The sequence below is a fragment of the Aplidium turbinatum genome, chromosome 1, assembly GCF_918807975.1.
Source record: "Aplidium turbinatum chromosome 1, kaAplTurb1.1, whole genome shotgun sequence".
NCBI lineage: Eukaryota > Metazoa > Chordata > Ascidiacea > Aplousobranchia > Polyclinidae > Aplidium > Aplidium turbinatum.
The window spans coordinates 32,317,154-32,335,712 of record NC_137472.1 but is presented as its reverse complement, the minus strand read 5'-3'; the positions used below and the strand labels follow the sequence as shown (position 1 = coordinate 32,335,712).

General features: G+C 37.6%; 1 protein-coding gene across 1 annotated transcript; it reads left to right on the top strand.

Annotated features, from left to right (window-relative positions):
- The first annotated feature begins 8,532 nt into the window (after positions 1-8,532).
- Positions 8,533-18,414, top strand: LOC145775039 (transcobalamin-1-like). Its single transcript, XM_082586238.1, has 8 exons — positions 8,533-8,661; positions 10,680-10,881; positions 11,354-11,484; positions 12,604-12,753; positions 13,222-13,471; positions 15,623-15,756; positions 15,920-16,157; positions 16,317-18,414. Exons 1-8 carry the CDS (start codon positions 8,571-8,573, stop codon positions 16,501-16,503), a joined length of 1,383 nt encoding a protein of 460 aa, XP_082442364.1. The 5' UTR covers positions 8,533-8,570; the 3' UTR covers positions 16,504-18,414.
- Positions 18,415-18,559: the final 145 nt, after the last annotated feature.

Genomic DNA, 18,559 nt, shown 5'->3' with positions numbered 1-18,559 from the left:
CTAGGTCACAATTAGGTCATTGTTCTATTGCGGACATGTGTAACCGCCCACCACGTTGTTCTGAGTGGCCCGCGTGGTAGGCTACTCTGCATAATGTTAGTTCACTTACAAAAATACAGAAAAATACATGTATTTTACATTTGTATTTTACGCACAACCAAAAATACAGTATTTTTACAACCCTAGGTAACACCGAGAAACCAAGCTTTCAAAGCCTAATGGATTTCGTGAATTCCGAAGAGACGTGTCGCTCTACGGACTTCGCCATACGCTTAATGGAGGCAGTCGTTGCTAGAAAGGATAGGAGACGGTCTGCGAGTGATAACCACATTATGCGTATTCGTCAAACCTCAGCACAGGCACTTTTAAACATAATTGCTCTACTTTTCCACTGTTGCTATTACTCCTTTTCCTCCGATGTTATTAATTAACCAGCTTATTTGACCGATCAGTGTTTACTTCGATAGCCTATAATGAATTATTTTGTTGGTTTTTTAAATATAAAAAAACTTTTCACTTCCTTAATCCCCAACCAGGGAATGGGATGGGATGGAAGATGCATTGGAATGGAAGACAGATTTTGGGATGAAAGATGGAAAATGGAAAGGAATGGAAGATCTTGATGATGGGATGGAATACAATCTTTCATTATTCCATCCTATTTCCATGATTAACTTTCTAACGCTTTATTAAGACATGCAAAATATTACGTTGCTTGCTAACCATAATTAGACTAATTTTCTTTAGCAATATTAGTTACCGTACATACAATAATAACTTATTTTGTAATGTGGCAGAATTTATTATATTATCTCTTTGCAATCTCAACTTACTTGGATGAGGGTGAATGATTTTATTCGTTGCAATTTTAATTTCCTGCTTGTTTTTCTTTTTGATGCCATTAAGCTACTGATACATGCAATGCAGCTTATGCAATTTTTTGTGGCTGCCACCCATCAGTATAGGCCTACTAGTGTTTTTGTTGTGAAACTCACGCAGGACTAGCTTCAACCATATCATCCGATGATAGTGACTTTAACTTGTGCTTTTATTATACCAATTGTCCGCGATGCTTCTGAAGTATTTTCGTTACTTTTTTATCTTCTCCAACGTAGACTACTAGCCTACTACACTTACAGTTTCTTTAACTTTGCTACGTGTTGTTTCTTTCTGTATTTATAGAGTCAATCTACGCTCCTAGTTCTAACACCAAGCGATAGGCTACGTAATCCTTAGGAAAATAGTGCTGTTAAATCTTTAGCTTAAATGTAGCCTATGGTATTTAGGTTTATTTGTTGCATATTCAACGCGGAGATCACAAAATGTAAAGATGGAAGAGATTTCTGAGATAGAATGGAAGATTTCTAAGATGGAATGGAAGAAAATCTCAGGATGTAAGATGGAAAAAACGTCTTCCATCCCATAGGCCTACCCTGTCCCCAACTATGCTTCCTCAAAATCGCCAGTGTTGTAGCCTACGCGTCAATGAAATAAATTGACAGCGTCAGCGCAAATTGCCTAAAAACTTTACGGCGTAAAGTACTGCGTCAGCTCTTTAAGAAATTGACGGCGTCAGCGCTATTTTAGCCAGGGTCTCACAAAACGGAAGTATTTCAGCCAAGTTTAGGCGAACAATGGCTATAAATAAAGAGCAGGTTTTATGTTTTGAGACTGTATTGTAATTAGCTGCTTAGCTTATTAGTTATTTACTTGTAGAAACACAAGCATTTCAAAACGTTTGTCTGACAATCTGCTGCGTTTGAGACGCATAATGTCCTTTCCAAGTGAGAACATGCTTCCACAGTAGCGCTGAATGGTATTGGTGTGTTGTATTTCAACAACAAGTCTTGAAAACGTTTACTCGGAAAGGGATCACTGTTCCAAGCGTGCTGTGATGGTTTAGCACATATAAATCTTTTAACGAGGTCCACTGCACCAACATCGCTGTTTTCAGGGGTATAGAGCTCTTGAAATAAAGTTTCTTCAACCTCCGCGATGACATTCATTGATTTTTCGCTTTCTCTCTCTGATCCCGCGTTCTCGATACTGCTCACAATATGAGTGATCACCATTTGGCGAACTTCTTCCGCTTGTATTCCAGGTAACCATTCCAACCAACGCGAAAGCGGGTAATTTGGATGAGTCGCGATGGCCAGAATACATTGTGAAACGAGATTTTCGTGAAAACAAAAAATGACGCATAGCGCTTGACGCTTAAAATCGGCCAAATAGTTGACGGCGCTAGCCTCAGCGTCAACAAAAAATTGACGCCGTCAAATGACACCGTCAAAATGACGGCGTCAACTTACAACACTGAAAATCGCCAAGATGAGCGAATGAAAAAAGGTTATAAAAATGAAACAAAATTGTAAAGTTAGAAGCCAAAAACGCTGCTCAAATTAAATATAAGTGGGCTTGTAGTTGGTTTGGTTTTGAATCTTTATTCTCGGACTGACAAAGCCTTGATTGGTTGTTCCTGGTAGTTTCGCATACTTGTAGTGGCTCTTGACGCAGGGCCGTTTACCGAGATTGACAGAGTGAAGTTTTCCGATTGTTGAAGTGTTGTTTTGCGGGGAATTATTAAGTAGGCTACCGCTGAATAAAGAGCAATCTTTAGAATGCATTGCTCAAGCGTACACCCCGAGAGTTGAACCAGCGCCGCTTGAGCTTGAAGCTTTTTCGTTCCAGAAGTCACGCGCTGAGCTATCGGGGCGGACTGATTGAAGTCGTGGTCTATCAATGTTTTATTTGTCAGGAACATAGGTAGGCCTATATGTTTGAAAAATGCAAGTACAGTAATACACACAATGCAAAAGTTACACAAGTTCCCATACCGACAGGGAGACAACGAGATGACCATACGGTCTACTGGTCAATTGCCACCCTTGGTCTACTTGAAAACTTCATTACAGAGTTTCTAAACTAGCAGCCTAGCTACAATTATTGTTAAACAAGGAAGTTTCTACTTCATAAATCTTTTTTTAACTTTAATGACTCATCAAAGCCATCCACGTTCGTTTAAGAGGAAATAGGCTACTATAGGTCATGGTAGCTATGTATTGCAAAACAAACTTTACATTTTGCAAAACTATTCCAGCTAATGAGCAAGGCTATAAATGTACGGTAATAATTTTGTAATATTATGGAGAGTAGGCTTAATATTTTTTGTAGCCAACAAGTGGTTGCCAATAAGAAGTGATGTGGTGCTTTTACAGCCTACGAAGTAATGTAGGCTACAATATGATTATTCTGTGGTATCATTGCAAGTCGTAAAAAAGTCTTTCTGAAGGTAGGCCTATTAAAATATGCTATTAATTCAGTTCTCAACAAAATTTAACGTCATAGATGCACAATAAAAGTAGTTTTTGTAGACATTAAAATTTAATAAATGGTAAGATAGAAAGTGAGGATGTTCGAGAAACAGAGAGAAAAGTATTTAGGCTACCTAATAAATTTCAAAGAAAGGTATCCTACTGATATTTGTTCATAATAATATAAATTTGTGTTGTTATTAGGCTATTATCTTCAACCTTGCACAAATGAAGTCCTTGCTGGAAAGCTCAAACCAACATCTAATAGCCCAAGCTCAATAAAAGTACCCAGCCTACTTTAATACAAAAACAATGCAATAGCTTAGCCTACGTAGCCTACACATTGCATATGAAAAAAATCTGGCCGATCGACACCATGATCGTTATACAATGTTATAGGCCTATAGGGTAGACTTCCGGTAACCTTTATAGCAGGGGTTCCAAACTTTTTTTACTCCGTGGCCCTCTTTAAAAATTTTGAAAAATCAATGACCCCCCTATTTTTTCAACCTTTTGAAAAAAGAAACGTCATTTTAATTAAATAACTTGTTTATACAGTTAACCGGTAGTTGGAATGATAAAATGGTATAGATACAACACACAATGAACATGATAGTATAATACATTAGTTAAGAGCAAGTTTTAGTTATGACATACGCAGTTAATGTGTGGGTTGAGCTTGTTTTTGCTCTGACAATGTCTTAATTGCTGGTTTGGTGGTAGAAAGAGCAAGCCGTATGTCATATTGAATATCCAAGACACTGCGCTGCTTTGTCTGCCGATTGAATTAAAGACCATTTCATGAAGATTTGGGAACAATGTAGCCTACTAGTATTTCTATTAAATTTTGATATATTTCTTTTGTTATATGGTGTTGGAGTGGACTTAGAGATGATAAATTAAAAAAATTATTATTTTTTAAATTTTTTCATGGCCCACTAGGGGGCCATGACCCCCAGGTTGGGAACCCCTGCTTTATGGTGATAGCATTACGTTTTTCCAACCATTATTTTTGCATATCATTTTCAGCTGAGATGATAAAACTGTAGCTTTCCAGTTGTATGTGGCTTTTGATTTGAACTTGTAGACAAAATAGCCAAGCCTACTGCTCATTTCAATTCGCATATTCTGGAGCGGTGTAGCCTATATGGGCTATGCTAAACCTGACTTTTTCTAGGGAAGCCTAATGGTTATTTTATTTGTGGTGGCAGTGAAGTCGTATCTGATAAGCTATTTACTCCAATTGGTGGTTGCAAAGAGTACTTTAATTGGACAGTTTTTTGTTAGGCTACATACACATCGAAAAAAAGGAGCAGAAATATGGTAGCATATAACCAGGGTCGGAAGTAAAGACCAGTTGTCACTATTCGATAGCGTTATTACGCAGTGTTGTACGCGTCATTGAAATAATTTGACGGCGTCAGCGTCAGCGCGAATTGCCTAAAAACTTTACGGCGTAAAGGACTGCGTAAGCTCTTAAGAAATTGACGGCGTCAGCGTCAGCGCTAATTTTTAGCGCTATTTTTTGCCAGCGTCTCATAAAACGGAAATATTTCAACCAAGTTCAGGCTAACAATAGCTATAAATAGAGAGCAGATATTATGTTTTGAGACTGTATTGTAATTAGCTGCTCAGCTTATTAGTTATTTCCTTGCAGAAAAACAAGCATTTCAAAACGTTTGTCTGACAATCTGCTGCGTTTGGGACGCATATTAAGGGGCACCGGAGCGATTTTTGACTGGGTGGGCAGGAGTATGAAAAAAGGGCACTTTTGTTGCTGAAAGGCCAATTTTTTTTGTAAGTTTTAAGATAAGATATAGCGATAATGCTCATCTATCAGCTCATTATCGAGTAATGATACAAGTGTCCGCTATACAAAGAACAATGGCACGGAAGGGCATCATGCTATTTTATAATGATGTAATATAACTTACTGTGATGGACAATTTTGTGTCGTGAATATTATTTTGAGGCAAAAATAGAACATTATAATTAGGCTAAAAGCGAATAGCATAAATTGTTATATTGCAAAGTGTGCAGGAGCTTACATGACCTTAAAAAGGCACCATTGCCCCCTCTTCCCTCCCCATCCACAGAAATTTGAGGGCAGGGGGCATCCGCTCCCCCCGCTTCTGGCGCCCCTGCGCATATTGTCCTGTCCAATTGAAAACATGCGTTCAACAGCAGCGCTGGTTGGTATTGGTGTGTTGTATTTCAAAAACAAGTTGAAAACGTTTAGTCGGAAAGGTATCACTGTTCCAAGCGTGCTGTGATAGTTTAGCATGTATAAATCTTTTAACGAGGTCCACTGCACCAACATCGATCTTTTCAGGGGCATAGAGCTCTTGAAATAAAGTATATTCAACGTCCGCGATGCCATTCATGCATTTTTCGCTTTCTGTCTCTGATCCCTCTTTCTCAATGCATGGGTGATCACCATTTGGCGAACTTCTTCCGCATGTAGGCTATTCCAGGGAGCCATTCCAACCAACGCAAAAGCCGGTAATTCGGATGAGTCGCGCTGGCCAGAATACATTGTGAAACTCTTATTATGAAACGAGATTTTCCATGAAAACAAAAAATGACGCTTAGCGCTTGACGCTTAAAATCGGCAAAATAGTTGACGGCGCTATCACTTCCGTCAACTGAAAAATAAATTGACGGCGCTAGCCTCAGCGTCAACAAAAAGTTGACGCCGTCAAATTGACGGCGTCAACGTACAACACTGGTTATTAGTTGCTTTCTGAACATCGAATGCTTACACCCATTCTTTTTAATACGCTTAATAAATATCGAATGCGCGTTATTCACTGCTTTTTTTTGTTGTTCACTTACTTCGTCGTCAAAACGAATTTACGAGATTTAGTTTTCGGATTAGTCCAACCTAGTCCAACCTAATCCAACCTAGTCTCCTTCCGGTTTTCGAACTTTAAAGGATTAAGGAAAATTTTGCTGCAACACATTTCAGAAAAACCATGCCAGTGAGAGTCGTTAACAGTGTTGCCAACCTTGCGGTTTTCCCGCCAGTTTGGGCTTGTTTTTTTTTCGAGTTTGCAAGTTGCTTGTTATTTTTTTAATTATTTTTAGTAATTATTATTCATTGCTTTTTTTAAGTATCGATAGCGGAAAGTCATTGCGGTTTTGGGCATTGTCGAATAGTGAAATAGTCATTGCTTTTTGACTAACGACTTCCAACCCTGCATATAACAGTGGCGTAGCGTGATTCATTTGGTTGGGGGGCACTCCAGAAGCACAAAAAGTTAGCTACAAGCAATTTTTGGCCTATGGGCTATCATTCCAAATTTTACCCATTATTGAATCAACGCATTTGCAATAAACCCTAGCTAATTTCTCTTTTTTAATTTAGCCTATTTGCTATAATACTGGGCAATATGCAATTATACAATTTTATAGTAATACAACCCAAAAAAGAGTTATAAATAAATCAAATTGCATTGAGGTACGTTGAACAGTACCATGGTAACCGCCTTTTACTACGCAACAGAAACAAATCAGGGATGAAAGATTAAAAATGTAAGCTTATAAGTATACTTATAAGAGCTGCTAGATTGTTCAGTAAATCTAATTGAAGTCACGTTTTTTGTTTAATACATTTGTAAACGTTTTTGGTTTAGTGACCAATGTAGGCTATAGGCCAGGGCTACTCAATTGGCGGACCGCGGTCCGAATCCGGACCGTCTGGGTGCTGATGGTGCTGAACCTTGAGCTTTTGGAATAATAACCTCATTGCCACCTTTCAGGGCTTCTTTAAACAGATTTCTACTGGGAGCCTCCCAGCATAGGCTATCAGAGCTACTCAACTGGCGGACCGCGGTCCGAATCCGGACCTTCTGGGTGTTGAAGGTGAATCTCGGGCTTTTGGAAGAATAACCTCATTGCCACATTTTAGGGCCTCTTTAAACAGATTTCTATTAGGGAAAAGCAATTTTTTGTGATTATCCAAGGAGCTGGGGGCTTCGCCCCCAGACCCCACAACGCTTTTCCGTCTTCTCTGATGTGCGATCCACACAGCTACACTACAAAGAAACACAATACATTTTTTCCTTTTTTGTTTCTTTGTTTGTGTCAGACAAAAATCGAAGTCGTGTTACATACTACCTGAAAAGTGTTTCGGTGCTCGTAGGCTACTGGTTGTTTAATTTTCGTAGTTGCATATAAAATATTCACCTGACCGCAAAAAATATTCAACTTGTCAAAATGAACCTTTGCTAACATTAGTTGAGTAGCCCTGCTATAGTTTATAAGCCATATCTAGACCAAGCACTTACATATACAAGCTCGCTCAATTTGCACTTCATGACTCTGCGCTGCAACATTCTCCAGCATTTCATATTTTTTAAAGCTGGTAACAAATTCAAATTGCTACGATTTCGAAATCTATCTTTCAAAAACCTCAAAAGAACATTTGAACTACCTTTCAGCATGAGTTTTGAAATACCAAAATACGTTTGGTCACAGCGGTAAACCATAATTTCTTCGTGGGAAAATTGTAACTTAAAGTTCCCGGATCCGTTCGTCTGCATATAATGACCGAAGAAACACACACTTGAACTTCTTTTCAAAAAGTGTATTTCTGTAAAAATTAGCCCACGGCTACCGAAAACGAGGGGGTGCAACGCGTACACCACTGAAAACTGTCACTACAGAACAGATTACTTGGATAAAAGACGGAACCTTTGTCCAGCTAGCAAGCACTAAGCCAACAGTTAAATGTGCGGCCAACTTTCAAACAATCATTTTACGAATGACCAGAATAGATAGCAATATCTCAAATTCACGTATGCAGTACTGTGACGCAATAATGAAAGACAATTATGAAGTCATTCCAACAGGTGTTTAAAGCTGATGTAATATTTCCTGTTTAAACAGGCCCAAACAGGCCCAAACAGGTTTGACACAATTCTTATGAACGCTGGTGCAATTTTGGCACATGCTTTAGGAATTTCCATGACGTAATATTCAGTAGACTTGAACGGTTTTTATATGACGTTTGATTTGGTGAAAATTGTCGGGAACAACGTTCTCTATTAAACTGTTTTGTATTAAGATTTTCAAAGCTCTAAACTGTAAAATAAATTCCTTTATTTCTCATTGGGCTATATAAGTGATACATTGCCTGCAGTATATAACTGCATGATACCTACTGATTTAACTACAGTATTTTTCTAAATTATTTAGTCCAGTTTTCCTCCGTTGTATTATTTTTTGTATTTAGACCCACATATATAAACACCAGAGATGTTACGCTCTTTGTCAAAGTTGATGGCCCTTTTGGCATTGTTGTCGTTTAATAACGCTACTCCTACCCTCAGCCAGTATCCAATATGTGGTAAGTTGTAATTAACAATGTTGCAGACTACTTTATTACCAAACTTTAAACTGCTTCAAACTGCTGCCATACTAATTCAACATCGGTAAAGGCAATTTGCTCACAAGAAGACACAACAGAGATGGTGCATCTGATGATGACATGACGTCCTCGCCATCTGCTGCCCTATACCGTCAAGTAGCCTACTGACTGGTCATGCCAATGCTGTAGGCAGTGCTGTGTAGGCTGTTTATGCCTGCATCATAGCATATAGCCTGGAACTTGCGATGCATGAGAATTATCTACATTGGATAACAATTATAAACTGATACACTAAAACAACTTTTTTCATAAAACATAAGTTACTTCAAGTTATATCTTCAATAGCAGAGATTTCCAGAATTATTGACAGGATAATTTGTCCAGACACCAATGAGATTCCCGGCCCTAAAAATGACTGGCCTACTGTACATGCACCATATCAAACAAAAACGTTGTGCTTTCTTTCAAGTCCTCAAAAAATTCCAGACCCAAGTGCAAAATGATATACCTCACCCCCTCTAAGCTCTCCTAGACAATATGCCGACAATGATGTCAATATAATATATTGTTGAAAGGTACCAATTAAGGGCATTTTTAAGAAATGTCCTTTCCGTCAGGAGGTGTTGTTGTGCTTCCTTACCACGTAGACTATCTGCGTTCTAGTGTGACTGGATTATTTCATGTGTTGGTACATATGCAACACAACTGGCGTTTATGTCGCCGATCACCGTTGTAAAGTATCCAGCACACTGATCTACCGTTAATGGTCACAGGAGCTAAACCCAGTAGCATTGACAGGGAGTCTAGGGGTTCTTTGGACCCGGGCCTGGGATTATTTTAGGGGCCCAGAATCTTTTCAAGGGGTTTCGAAGCAAAAACCGCATCGTATTCTTTGGATAGGCTACAGTGCGTTTTTCTTATAAATGTTTTGACTTGGGGCACAAGAATTTCATTGGTACTGGGCCAAAAATATCCTCTCAATGGCTCTGGCTAAACCACTTGCTCCTCAAGCAACCTTCGTCTCCATCGGAATGCTCTTGCAGCGACATGGTTGGTTGTGTGTCCATAGGTCTGGTGCCTGCTTCTGGAAGTTACATTCATCCCTGCTCCAATGGTGGGCTATCTTACCTATCTATGGAGCAACATCTTCTTCGTGTAAATATGTTTTCAAGGGAAAAAACGCAAACCACATGCTTTCTCCAATCAAATAATATATAAACAGACGACTGACAGTAACTTAGTGGGATTGAATAGCATTATTCAAAACAAATACAATACACTGATAAAATATTGTATTTATCATCAGATTTATTTGAAATAATTCGAAACTGCCAATCAGAATTTGAAACCAAAATTCACGAGGCACTTCAAATAAAACAACGCAACCCTAAGCTCAACAAGCAGTTATTCACTGGAGGGGCATCTCTCGTACTGAATTTATATTAGATTACGTTTGCTTCAAGTTAATTGTCTTTAATTGCCGTTCGCTATCTTGTCTTGTGATTACACTCACACGCATCAACAAAATGTTAACACTTTTGGTATCTCTTATATAGTTGTACGGTGGACTTAGCCTAGTCCTTAGTGCATATTGCAGTAACTTATTTCAGTCACTTATCATTACTACTTTTTTACAGTTATTTGTTTTTGTTTAGATGTAGTAGTTATTTCCTGAAGAGGAAAAAGAGTTCTTGTCGAAAATGTTTGAGTTTATTATGTTGTTATTTTATTAGTGTAGCCTACTGTATTTGTTTTGAATAATGCTACTCAATCCCATTAAGTTATTGTCAGTCATCTGTTTATGGCATTGTAAAATTACTTCTCTCCCAAAGCTATGCAAACAATATATAAAATCTTTTACAAGACAAGACCAAACGTAACCTCTGGGCTAAAGGGGCAGACAGTAAGTGCGAACTTGCTGCAATAAACAAATTTTACTAGTTTTTTACTTTTATTATTACTACTGCCAAACGCATGTTTTAAATTTTAACATTTAGATGGAAAAAAAGCTAATAAAGATTTGGAACTATCGATTGATAGCCACATTGATCGCTTGATGAATCTCAGAAGGCCAGGTTGGGGTTGGGCCAACACACCAGCAGCTGTTTTAGGCTTGCAACTTAGCAAGCAGAAATCCTTTTTTGGAAAAAATCTAACCATAGAAACAATGGAAAAGGAGTTTTTGAACGAAGTAAACAAGTGAGTAAACTTTTTGCTTTGCTGTTTCAACACGATTTCAACAGAGGGATTATTTTGGCAATGGTTTTCAAATCCAACTTTAGTCCTGGTTTTAGGTACAACAGTATACCAAGATCTCTGGTATTTTTTTTAAATTTCCATCTCCACCTCCATTTTGCTGGTTACACGAAGTTATAACGATAGGTAACGGTATAACGGTAATGGCAATAACGATAATAATAAAATTCAAAACAAAACATATTGTACACTGTAGCCTACAGGCTACTGTGTCTCAGCATAAATTAATTTGAAAAAGTGTGATCAAAAATATATATGAGTTTTTTTTTATATGTGTTTTTTTCTATAAAGTTTCCACCTCTATTGCGCCTTTTTGTTGGTGCTTATTTAATCGAAGACTGCAATGCTGCCATGCTCTCGTCTTTTTTTGCAAGTGGTTCAATTTATTTTGTTATTTTTTATATTTCGTACAAAGCACAAACATCGGTAAACTCGCCCTTTATGCGATGGCTCTACAGAGTGTGTGCGAAAACCCACGCAAGTTTGCCAAGGTGAATGTGATCAAACAGATTCGGCGTTCCTTTCGAAGCCAATGGAACTACGATGGTACGTGCGCATCAAGTAAATTGCATGCAACAGAGTTGACATCAATAAGCTGCAGAATTAAGAAACAGTAATCGGTGCAGTTTTTTAAAGTCTACGGTTTTCCATGGTTTGACCAGATCTGGAGTCGATCTCAGATCTACCAGCAGTCGGCACAAGAGCCGAAGGCAATCAACCTCTCGGCCACTTGGGAAGCAGTGGTGTTAGACTTGGGAAGCAGTGGTGTTGTTCAGGATATCTGTATAGGATTACAACATCTCTTTGTCGTTATATTAAAAGCAGCTTGATAAAAGTGGTTCACTAGCACTACTCAGCCAAAACAATTTTCTCACTGGACGTTAATGCCTTCTTCTCTTTTAACTTCTTAGTCGAGAGAAAGGAACTAGCCACGATACCCTCATCGGGGTGCCAAAGTCTTAGTCGGTTACGTATAATGAAAACTTTATCTTCTAATCCTTGATGCTTCCCACCAAATATGAGCTCCTTAATTTTTTGGTGACATTGCTGAGACAAAAATGTTCATCTCTGTCATAGAAAATTCTGAGCAAAACGTGTGTTTAAATAAGAAACCCTGGAAAGCCAACTTGCATTGTGTTACAAGTTACAACAAGTGAAAGCATGTAGGCTAAAACTTATGTAAGTTAGATGAAACGCATGATTTTGCTCACTGCGATACTGTAAACTCATTAAGAAATTACACCAAACTCTTCTTTGGTAAAAAAATCGTTTTTTCTTGCATTGATTTACTTCCTGGCTTCTGCAAGCGTTGAATCATAATAATTACAGCTTTACATAGTAATCATAATCATTTTATTTTTTGTCCATTGAGACAACATGCTGTGACCGACAATTGTATACAGTAGGCTACATTCTAATTGAAGATGCAGCACAACAAACAGATAGAAGAAACGATAGACCATATACAGCAGTCAAATCAAATGTTTCCATTATGCTGTTGAAGTATCTTGTCAAAACGTAGTCAACCGTGTGCTATAGATTCGTGCGGGATGAGACTAATAACTTCCTTTTAAAATGCGCACGACTCGGCTAATCATCAGACTTTCGGTAGTGAAAGAAGCAAAGTTTGCTAGCTGCACTATTCTAAATATATTTTTGTGACAGGCAAACGAAACCAGGAAGTTCCGAGAGATCGTTGGTACAAATATGGTTTAGCTCTTCAAGCACTTTGCCTCAATAACGTGGATATTTCGCGATACCACATCTCTCGCATTATTCGACGGCAGAATAACGATGGAAGTTATGGATCTACAAGTAAACTATGCGTTAAAATATTAAATAATTATTTCAGATGAAAACATTTAGATTTTCAGTTCATTTGGTTACGAATGAATGATTTTACTAACCAAACATGTGCAAAATGAAGCGACGCTGATTTAACTCTCTGCGGGGTGTGCGCTTGAGCAGGGCATTTCAAGAACAACCCTCCGCTCAGCGACATCTGGTGGATGGAATAATTAACAAATAACAACACTTCAACAACTTGAAACTTCGCTTTGCCAAACTCGGTAACCGAGTCTGCGTTAGTGGTTCAAAGCCTCTGCAAATATGCAACACTTTCAGGATTAAGCACTTAACGAAACTTTTTCAGTCCGAGGAATGAGGATAAAGATACAGTACAATCAATCAATCAATTTTCGATAAAGCATAAGACGAAGGCTTCCTCTTTGAAACGCTTAGCTGAATTGAAAATACATGTCATTCACCCTAACTAATTTTTAGGCAGCGTTGACGACACTGCGCAAGTGTTACTTGCGTGGGGTTGCCTTCGGAAACAAACTCTCATTCAAACAAGAAGATACTTGAATAAACGTGCTAAAACAGCCATCAATAATGCCGTCTCCTTTCTTCAATCACAAGTGAACAGAGAGGAAAACTTGGTCTGGATAGGAAATAAATATTCAACTCCAGGAGCTCTTTTGGCTTTGAATGCAATTCAAGGACACAATCGATCTTCTTCCTGGTTTTGTGTGTAAGTTTTTTTTTGTTACTTGACTTTCCTGTAGTCACCTGTAGAAGAAACACAATAGATCTTCCAATAACAAGTTCAGCTTAATTGTTTTTATTTCTGACCATCACAGCGAAAACAATACACGTCAACATACCTATGGTCTAGAACAGTGGTTTTCAAACTTTTTACAGTCTAAGCGCACTTACAATACTACAAATAATTCTGGGCACACTTTATATAAAAATGCACTAAAATGTCATAATTAAGTCAAATAAATAAAACTCAAAAATAAAGAAATTATCTTTTTATTAATGGGAAACATGTGCTTGATGAGCCTGTGAGATTTTCTCAATGTTCGGTCTTATGTTTGAGAGGCAAACTCTCATTTCCTCATCGATGCATTGCAGAGTTCCTCTCTTTTTACACTTAATTGTGGCGAGGGTAGAAAAGCCAAGTTCACATAAATATGACGTTGAAAATTGCAATAAAACAGTCAGTGCTTTTTTAGATATCGCGACATGTTCTTTTCTGATAGAAATCCAAAAAGCTTCAAGAGACCACTCTTTGTATTTCATCATCAATCCACGATCTGTGGACACAGCTGCCAGTTCTTCTTCTTCTGTCAGTGTTAAACTATATTCAGAGGTACTTTCTAAAAAAGGATTTCTAATCCAGTCATATTGCGCAGTGTTAAGTGATGGAAAGTAAAAATTCATTTTTTCTTCTAAAGTTGATAAATGTTCAATTACAAGTGGAAGGATTTCAGTTTTGCAAGTATTAGTTACCAATGGGAACATTTCTAAACTACCTTTAATCGCTGCACTTTTCCAAACGTGTAATTTTTTCTGAAACGCTTTTATCTTGTCAGTGGATGTAAGAACGTTTTGCCCTTTCCCTTGCATACTGGTGTTCAAAATATTGAGATGCTGAAATATATCTGCCAAATATTGTAATTTAGCAATCCAAAATTTACACTGCAAGAGGTCACAAAAATGTGACTGCTTCATTGCTTCAAAAAATACAAGAAGTTCTTGTCTTAACTCGTGTACACGAGTAAGCACTTTGCCTCTTGATAGCCACCTCACCTCGGTATGTAAAAGTAATCGTTTGTGTTGAGATTCCATATTGGTACAGATTTTTTCAAATAGCCGCGATTTTGCAGGTCTTACTTTTATAAAGTTTACCATCTTAACAACTTCATCTAAGACCTCTCTTAAATTCTCTCCTAATATGGTAACTATTCTTTTTGTTTTTCTTATTAGAATACTTTTTTAGGAATGCTGTTGGGCACACCTAGATAACCTCTGGGGCGCACCAGTGCGCCCGGGCACACCGTTTGAGAACCACTGGTCTAGAAAAAGGTAAAAGCAAGATGGACAGCTAAACATATGTAAAATATCTCTCAGACCAAGGGTCTCAAAAAAGCGGCCCGCGGTTCGAGAGTTTTTGGTGCGGCCCGGATGCATTTTTAAACTCTGAAATAATTAACAATTACAGTACGGTACATATTTTTTCTATAGATTTAAAAAGGTAAAATGCACTGCCAAATTGCTGAAAAATAAAATCTAAAAATGCCCATCAAACTTCACACAACTTATTAGCTCTACTGTCTTGCCCATTTTATTGCTTGCGAGAAACTGGTATAGTTACATCACAATTGTATTCCCTATTCACTTATTGTGTCGTTGTCGCCACAGTAACCTTGTTATTTCCTTAGTCAGTTGTTCAAGTGTTTAGTTTTTTCGCGCTTTTGAAAGTTGATTGCTAGATTTATACTTTCCAGATCCATCGTTTCGCTTGCGTTTTTTTTTTTCCTTGATACCTTTTTCATTGCGCTTTAACTGTGTTATTTTTTATTGACTTCTTTTTGTGTAGGGTAGGCTATTGCGGCCCTCGGGTTAACTTACAAGTGTTTATTTGGACTTCAGAGCAATTTGAGTTTGAGACTCTTGTCTTAGAGACTTAGACCTACTTGCAATTCAAGTTTAAACAAGCTTTTTTTTCTTCTAAAAAACAAGCTAAATGATTGAAACATGTATTGTAAACTGTATAAAAGAACACGAAAGGTTATATGGACTAGCATGACCTGCTTTGCAGCTGAAGTGCAATGTTAAAAACGTCATCAAATTCGAGAAATAAATTTAAAACGTAATAATTAACTCTCGATTGCAGAGATGCTATGAAAAGCATCTTGACTGGCCCTATCGAGAATGAACCAGAAGGAGCTGTTGTCCAGCGGTTGCCTGCAATGAGAGGAAACAGCGTGCTCAATTTGCAAAATGATTGGGAATGCCAACAGCAAACAGGTTGACTATCACTTATAGTTGTCGTAAGCCCACATGGCTTGTCACAAAACAACTAAACACGCATGCCTGACAGACAAATAATTCTGTTTTAATTATAGAACAGTATTTTAACTAAACATAATAATAGATCTGATAATATAATAGACATTTTTACATTTTCAAGCTTCCGTTCCACAAGGATACGAACCAAATTACAATCCCAACAGCAACTTGGCTTGTTCCGAATTTGAATCTGGTCGATCTTCCGGTGATTTTTTCATAAGCGTTAGGCTGTCTGTTCTCAAGACAATAGGAGCTCTTTGGACTGGCCCATACGACCAATCAGTATTTGTGGAAGACGTGAACGATGGTAACACATTGTTGCAGGTTATGGCACAAGCCAGATGCCAGCACGACTTTCAGTAAGTAGTTCATCGGACAAAAAACATTATTTTGTCAGAGTTCTTACCTTAATAGCACTTTTTATAATTAGTGGTTATTATGACCTAATAAGTATTCACGTAAAAACGTTGTATATTCAAGATTTGACGTCATTATTTTCACCACATTTCTATTTTTAGATTCAAAACTGTATCAAGCTCTTTTGGTCCCTACGTCACTTCTGTCGATGGCTTGAGGTCCAACTCTACCTTGAGGCAATACTGGTCATTGGTGGATGCAGAAACAGGGATTTCCCTTTCAGTAGGGGTCGGCCAATATCGTCCACGAAACAACCAACACATTCTCTTCCAACTGAAGACCTATTAGTTTGTCACTAAGTTTGCTTGTCAGATAAAAAAAAGTTTTATTTTCATAAATGTAACAAACAGATCTCAAAAATTACCTTTGCGTCAGTTTCTTGATTTTTCATTCAACCTTAACATTGATTTTGTCCATAAATCATCAAGTAATATTTGTGCATGGGGATTTAATTAATTTGAATGAATTTGTTTAAGGACAGTAGCGGATTCAGGAACAGTTGAGATCTTGGCCTCGCGCCACTCCCACAATCGAGAAAAAACATTTATATTTTCCGTTTTTGCTGAATCTTCTCGCTTGCAACGTTTAGTCAATTCCATTTTATGTAACCTGATTGGCGATATTAAACACGTACGTCTTCAGCAGCACATTTATTGTGCAAAATGTTTTTTATGCGTTCCTCAAAAGCAAATAAAACAATGTAATTTTTCGAAGTAAACACATTGCTCACTCAATCAGTTAACAACGAAATTATATTTTATGTGGCCGTGGAAAAGATATTTCAAACTTAATTTAAAATTTAAGCCAAACCTAGAACTCAGTCAAGCTTCAACTAAATCCAGACTAAATTTGATAAGCTAAAGCTTGTGCCCAGACATTCACAAAGAGTGATTAAAAACAAGTGGAACTTGTCAAAATTTTCTGATGGAGTAGGCCTCCCAGACCCACTACCGCACTTTATTTACTTCTTAAAACCTCAACTGTTACATTGATAATAAAAATGTCTTAAGAATGTTTACTTCGTAGAAAGTACTGTAGCCCACTATTTCTTTTTGGGCCCGTCACTGTTAATGATTGTCATAACCTATATTGGCCAGGCTTAAGCCAATAGACCTACCAAAGCTGAGTTTAGATCAAAATTATGAAATTATGAAAATCAAAATTATGAAAATTACGTAAAAAAAATTATCAAATTACAATCGCCTACGACCAAATAGCTTAATGCTCTTTTTGCAACGATTAAAAGTTGCAGTGATGCAATTTTATTTATCCATTTATAAGTCTTGCTATGTTTTTGTGTAGGCTAGGTCTAGCCTACTGTGTGGGCTACCCCATATAAAAAAATAAAGCGGCAAGTCATCGAAATGATTGCAAAAAAGTTTGGGCTTCACAAATTTAAAGTCTCTTACATAAAATGGAGTTCTTTTAATTATTTAAATTTTAATGGCTCAAAGCAATCCCAATGAAAACAAAATCACCTATTTGTTGAACAATGTGAATATTTCATGGTTTTTAAAAGTGGAAATCTTTTTTTTTTGTTTTAATTTTTGAGAAAAACCAGCTCAAATTTATGTTTTCAAAAGACTAAGCTTCCATTCTTTTTCAATTCCCATTTAGGGACAACGGTCAATTGAACGTTTGGAGGATGTTTCCTAAAATATGCTCTTGGTTTTAGTTCGCATGGCAATAACAGATGTTTGTTAATTTTTCTTTAAGGGATGTTTGCAATGTTATATGATGCCCTTCTTGTAGGAGTTCTGACTCATCTTGTAACCGTCATCCTAGCGTCATGTGCATGTGCAAGGGTAAATAAAAGCAAGATAATGGAGTCATATTATATTTGAACAGCCCCGTATTCTACTGCATATCATGTAAATACAACCAACATTTGTGCATTCGGGTGTATCTATCGTCTTGTATCAACGGATTCACTAACCGAATGGAATGATTTATTTGCAGACACAATTGCCGAGACCGATAGTTTAAAGCTGTCACAAATTGGCATGGTAAGGCTAGCCTATGACGATTGTGGTACTTTTTGAAAGCAATCTTTTACCAACCGCGCAATCCATACATATTAGCCTACTAGATGTCCAGGGCCCGTCCAGCCTTTTAACAAACCAGGTGAAACTCGTATTTCTACAGCGCTTGTTGGTAAAAACAAGTTCTTCTGCACCTGACAGTGCAATGGCTTCTAAAGGCAAAAGTGACCTTTTCACTTTCTCCGTTTTGTTTCCACTGCTACGACAATAAACGCTGAAAAGTTTTCGTGTGCCAAACAGCACTGTGGTCTTGATGATGAAATTTCTAAAAAAAAATTTACAAGCAGCCATGAGATACGTCA

What these genes read in the sequence shown, in the direction of transcription:
- LOC145775039 (XM_082586238.1), top strand. Translation starts at nt 8,571, where the DNA reads ATGTTACGCTCTTTGTCAAAGTTGATGGCCCTTTTGGCATTGTTGTCG. An exon ending in TCTTCTTCCTGGTTTTGTGT is followed by an intron (nt 13,472 to 15,622) that starts GTAAGTTTTTTT and finishes TCTCGATTGCAG; the next exon opens with AGATGCTATGAAAAGCATCT. An exon ending in GGAATGCCAACAGCAAACAG is followed by an intron (nt 15,757 to 15,919) that starts GTTGACTATCAC and finishes TACATTTTCAAG; the next exon opens with CTTCCGTTCCACAAGGATAC.